This window comes from Nicotiana tabacum, chromosome 9 (assembly GCF_000715075.1).
Source record: "Nicotiana tabacum cultivar K326 chromosome 9, ASM71507v2, whole genome shotgun sequence".
Classification (NCBI taxonomy): domain Eukaryota; kingdom Viridiplantae; phylum Streptophyta; class Magnoliopsida; order Solanales; family Solanaceae; genus Nicotiana; species Nicotiana tabacum.
The window spans coordinates 76123329-76129323 of NC_134088.1; the positions used below are offsets into that span (position 1 = coordinate 76123329).

At 30.1% G+C, this 5995-nt stretch overlaps 1 protein-coding gene across 1 annotated transcript; it reads left to right on the top strand.

The window, feature by feature from the left end:
• The first annotated feature begins 792 nt into the window (after nt 1-792).
• LOC107815706 (protein PLANT CADMIUM RESISTANCE 2) lies at nt 793-3102 on the top strand. The gene is made up of 4 exons (XM_016641323.2): nt 793-1075; nt 1181-1252; nt 2052-2264; nt 2732-3102. The coding sequence occupies exons 1-4, from the start codon at nt 898-900 to the stop codon at nt 2806-2808; spliced, it is 540 nt and encodes a 179-aa protein (XP_016496809.2). The 5' UTR covers nt 793-897; the 3' UTR covers nt 2809-3102.
• Nucleotides 3103-5995: the final 2893 nt, after the last annotated feature.

The window sequence follows — 5995 nt, forward strand, 5'->3', positions numbered from 1 at the left end:
TACAGTTCATTAAAATTAGGCATGGTTCTTTTTAAAACCCATCCCAAGTTCGTTATTCTATTGCTTACTTGAATTTTTAGGTTTACCTTTAAATAATTTTATATATACTCTAAATGCCTAAGAGCCAAACTTTTCTAATAGAAGGATAATAACTAGTTTCATCATGGAAAATTTAGTAAATTTCTTTAATTCAACAAAAAACATAGGAAGTTTCTATAAATTAACGCAATCCTCAAGGGAGACCATAAAAAATTTATAGGAACTTTTCTCCTAGTTATTTCCAAGTTTTTTTTTTCCATAATTGTTTTGTCTCGCAAATTGAATTTACTACTGCTGTTCATAAAATAGCAGAAATTTTAAAGGTAGATGTCACAATTTAATATTGAGTTTTTGTTGAATGGCTAATACTGAAATTTCAAACGATCTAGGTTAGAAATTATAAGCTACTTAGTTTACCTAACGATTGTCTAGCTAATAGAATTCTTCAACAGAAAACTATAGTAATTTTTTATAAAATTTAGTTTGATAGGAAAATATGGAAGATTTAAATATCTTATTACGTCATTGCCATACATATAATAATAGGTGGCGTGGCTGCATTTAAAACTGTCAAATCTGTAGGCTCAAACAAGTTGATCAGAAAAACCAAAAAACAAGTGCACAAATAACACGCTAAAGAACATTTCTAAGTAATTCATTTGTTGACTGTTGACTCAGACCAAGTCTCTACTGACGCCTCCTTCATAGTACTTGTATTATTTTCTTTAGTATAAATACTTCCAAAATCTGAACGATAATTCGCATCTTTCACGACTACACAGTACTTTTCGTCTTTCGTTTTCCTCTCGTTGCTATCTTAAGTTTAAGAATATTCAAAATATATTCAAGTTTTTAAGTATGAATCCCTCAGCTCCAAGTGAATATGTTTTAAAATCTCCACTGCCTGATTACGGCGAAAAGCCGACAACTGGAATCCCTGTGGCAGCAGCGAGCTATGCCCCTCAGTTTCAAGCTAATCATAATCCTGGAACTTGGTCCACTGGACTATGTGACTGTTTCTCTGATGTCTCTAACTGTACGTTGTTTTTCTCAATTTTTTGCATATTTGCGTGACGTTTTTCCATGTATGATGATGTTATTATTGGAATTCTTTTCCTTAGTTTCTGATTATTTTTTCCAGGTTGCATAACTTGCTGGTGTCCCTGTATTACATTTGGACAGATTGCAGAGATCGTCGACAAAGGAACAACTTGTAAGCAACAGTAAATTAAACCATAAGAGTAGGAGTAACAGTTATTTTGTTTGTCGTTTTCCCCCAAAATAATGGGCAATATGAATTTATCATTTGTCATTATTATTAATTTCCAAGTTACCTAGGTTATACTAGTTCTATGCACTGTAATACGAAAAATATCTGCATAACAAGGCCACTTAAAAGATAATTACATGTACACTGTATAATACACATTGATTGATAACTTAAAAAATGATAAATAATCTGATATTATCGATTAAATTAAATTGATAGAGTAATTCCTTATATGTGTGTTTCATATAAAGTAAATGCTTCTAAATTATAGAACAATATAAAAGTTTTTATGTGCTTCGCTAGCATGTTTTTCTTTTATTGTATATATAGTACTAAAATTCATTAAATTATTTAACCTTACTTCATATATCATGGATTAACAAAATAGATTGAAGAGAGCTCTCCAATTCTAGGGAATGATGCGAAACAGAATGAAAACTTTGGTAGAAAAAATAGAAGAAAAATAAAGCAAAAGAATATATAATTGAGTCTGATATCTTCTTCTGCTTTCCTTTTTGTTTTCTGACAAAAATGATGCTGTCTAGTAGGAGAGCTATCCTTGTCCATGGGCTGTCAATCAATTGACATCTCTTTACTGAAAATATTTCCTATGTAAATAAATAAAAAATATACACTACATATATTGAATTTTCTTAACTTCATCATGTATTTACTTTTTATATTTCAACACCCCTTATTAAACTTTGACTCCGCCACTAATTGTGATCGTGTTTGGTTGCAGCTTGTGGGGCAAGTGGAGCTCTTTATATCCTAATAGAAGCATTAACAGGGTGTGGATGCATCTATTCATGCTTCTATCGCACAAAGATGAGGAAACAATACATGTTGCCAGAGAGCACTTGTGGAGACTGTATGCTTCATTTCTGCTGTGAATGCTGTGCTTTGTGCCAAGAGTACCGTGAGCTTAAACACCGTGGCTTTGACATGTCTATTGGTAAATATTCCTCCACCAGAGCCAAATTCCCCCCCAAAAATTCTCTATTTCATTTTATTTGACTTTTTCTTCTTTTTACTTTCTTCAAAAAGGAATGTCACATATTTCAAATTCTTTAGTGACATATTTCTATATCCATAGAAATATCATAATATGTTTAAGATTATATGTTTTAAGGATATGCTTTTGGTATGTATCAAAAAAGAATGGCACTGTATCATATTTCAATTTTTTTTTAAAATTTAAACTTCTCACTTTACATGTAGTTTACATGGCTTAGCTTGTTCATATATTCATAGAAATATCACGGTAAGTTTAAGACTATATGTTTTAAGAATATACTTTTGTTATGTACCAGAAACAATTTTTTTTTCTTAAACAACACATTTAGTCAAACAACTACTTTATGTTCTTATTTTTATCTAAAATTGATGAGATACTTAAAGTTCTTGTTTTACAACATACAGGTTGGCAGGCAAATATGGAGAACCAAAACAAAGGAATCGGAATGGCTCCGGCAGTTCAAGGAGGAATGACTCGATAAATGGATAGCTTCCTTTGACTTGTTCAGTGTGATCTATTGCTCTCTTTTTGTTGTTTTTCTTTTACTTATTTGGGGAGCATAATCCATCTGGATATGCAGTTGCAAGATGTAATATTGGTTGTTGAGTGATGGAGTGTATAATATGAATATTTTCTGTACTGTTCTTCTTTATCCTTATGCCTTTTAGATTCTTTTTCACTTTCTATGATAATCTTCTTTAGTGGAAAATTGTAAGACTTGTACTACTACCTATCTTTTGAGGTAGATGAATAATAACTTTCTCGGTTGGTACTATTGTAACTTTGTTAGTTGACCTAACATTTTTTCTCACCAAACGAAGAAATTGTTTCAAAAATTCTCAAGTTGAAAAATACCTAATAAGAATAATCAATAATCGGTAACGTACTAATAACAATCAAAAGGAGCTGCTCTTGGAAAAAATATGATTGCAGGAATAGAAGAACTGATGACGCTTTTATAGTATTCATCTTTTATCCTTAAGGAATTTATGTTCTCACTATTTTGTTGCTAGGTGTAGGGGTATACAAAGAAAACGACAAATCGCACCAAATCGATATTCCGAGTCAAATTGAAAAAAAAAAATTCGATGTGGTTTGGTATTAGAAAATAAAACCCGACCATAATTGGTTTGGTTTAGTTTTAACTAAAAAAAGTCAAATAGAAAATAAACCAACCCGACAGTACATTTATATAATTTTTAAAAATATTTTATACATATAAATATTTATTGTAATGTAATTTATAAATATTTCTTAAACTTTTTTACTGTTTTATCTTTTAACGTATTATTTCAAGTTTAGACTTAACATTCTTGAATGATAAATAAATTTTATAGCCCACAAATATAGTAACTCAAATAAAGTTCAAATCAATACTAATGCTAACAAAAGAAATTCAATTCAATACTAGGAATGACGATAGTGTTGAATAATTATTTTAGTTTTATATTGGTTTATAATGAAAATGCATAACTTAGTTTATCCTTTTCTTTAGTGCTTAGTTATGTAATTAATATTAGTACTTATTAGCTATACTTATTTTAGCATGACCTATATAATATTTTTAGATTATGTTAATTTTTATTATGGCTTATTAATTAGCAATATTTGTTTTATATAATTTTATTATTTTATCTTTGTTATTGAATATTTTAGTATAATGCTATGACTTATCTCATATTATTGTGTTAGTTTTTTCGAAAGCACATTATATAGTTGTATTTTACTAGGACTTAAGAAATATTTAGAGCACAAGTTATATAATTTATGCTATGAAGATTTTACCGGAAAAACCCCGAAAACCCAAAAAAATCCGAGATAGAAAAACCCAACTTTGTCGGTTTAGTTTGATTTATAAATTTAAAAACCGAACATCGTTGATTTGGTTTGATAATTGAAAAATCTCGAACTAACCCGACATATGTACACCCTAATCATAAGGATGGTGCAATTCAGGGGTAGAATCGATGTGAAGCTATTTATGACCAAGTAAAACTTAATTTTGGGAAGGCGAAATGGCCTCTTAACCACTTAAACTTGTTAAAAATAAAAATGTAACTAAGAAGCTAACTAATACTCCCTAGACTAAGCGCTTTTGGCCAAGCTTCTTTCGAGGCAAAAGCGTTTTATTTTTGTCAAAAGTATTTTTTTTCTAAAATTAAGGTATTTGGCCAAACTTTTGAAAGGAAAAAAAGTACTTTTGAGGAGAAGCAGAAAAAAGTAGCTTCTCTCCAAAAGCACTTTTTTGAAAAGTACTTTTGAAAAAAATACACTTACAAGTAGTTTTTTAAAGTTTGGCCAAACGCTAATTGCTGCTCAGAAGTACTTTTCAAATTAATTAGCCAAATATAAACTGTTTTTCACCAAAAGTACTTTTAAAAAAAAATATTTCTCAAAATAGGCTGATTTTTGCAACTTGGCCAAACGGGCTATAATAGCTAGTTTGGCCAAGCTTCTCCAAAGCCAAAAATATTTTTTTCTTCAAAAAAAGTGCTTTTTTTTTCAAAGTTGAAGTATTTGCTCTAACTTTTAGAAGGAAAAAAATGCTTTTGAGTAGAAGCAGAAGCAAGAAGCAGTTTTGGAGAAGCAGAAAAAGTAGTTTTTCTTCAAAAATATTTTTTTGAAAAATATTTTTGAGAAAAATATACTTATAGCCTATCTGGCCAAGCTTTTGTTTGGACCAAAAGTATTTTTGGCCAAAAATTGAGGTGTTTGACCAAGCTTTTAGAAGGAAAAAAGTGCTTTTGAGGAGAAGTAGAAGCAGTTTTTGAGAAGCAGAAAAATACAGCTTCTCCCCAAAAGCACTTTTCTGAGAAGCACTTTTGAGAAAAATATACTTGAAAGCAGTTTTCAAAAGCTTAGCTAAATACTAATTACTGCTCAAAAGTGTTTTTCAAATTAATTAGTCAAACACAAACCGATTCTCGCAAAAAGTACTTTTTTGAAAAAGCACTTCTCAAAATAAGCAGATTTTAGAAACTTGGCCAAATAGGCTATTAGAAGAAGTTTTTAAAAATTTGGCCAAACACTAATTGCTGCTGAGAAGTGCTTTTCAAATTAATTAGTCAAACAGAAATTGTTTCTCACCAAAAGTACTTTTGAAAAAAGCACTTTTGAGAAAACACACTTCTCAAAATAAGCTGATTTTTCTACTTTTAGCAAACATGCTATAACTCATGAGCCTCTAAGGATACTGAATCCAAAATATCTGTGGGGCCTGTTCTAAAATATCTGAAATAACATAATAAAGACAATATAAGTCTCTCATCGAAGTAGACGGCGCGGAAGTACGTTGAGTTGAAGTCCGAACCTAGAGTCCGGAACAAAAACAATGGGTTTTTGGACTCAAAATACCAAAATAGGTGAAAAAAAGGATTGAGAACATTTTTATATATAGTGCATGAATTACATACGCTATAACTTAACGATACGTTTGTCCGTTAAGGTATAACGTATGAATTACACGCGTTATGCTAAAGTTTGAAAAGGCGGTCAAAGTCTGAGTATAGCGCATCGAATACATGCACTATATATTTTTTTATCCGGATTAGTTTATTGTTTAGCAAATATGTATAAAAATTTTATATTGTTCCTTTGTTGAATAATTTGTGTCATATGTTTACTATTTTTATAGTTGTAAAACAATAATATGTGACTTTAGTATTATG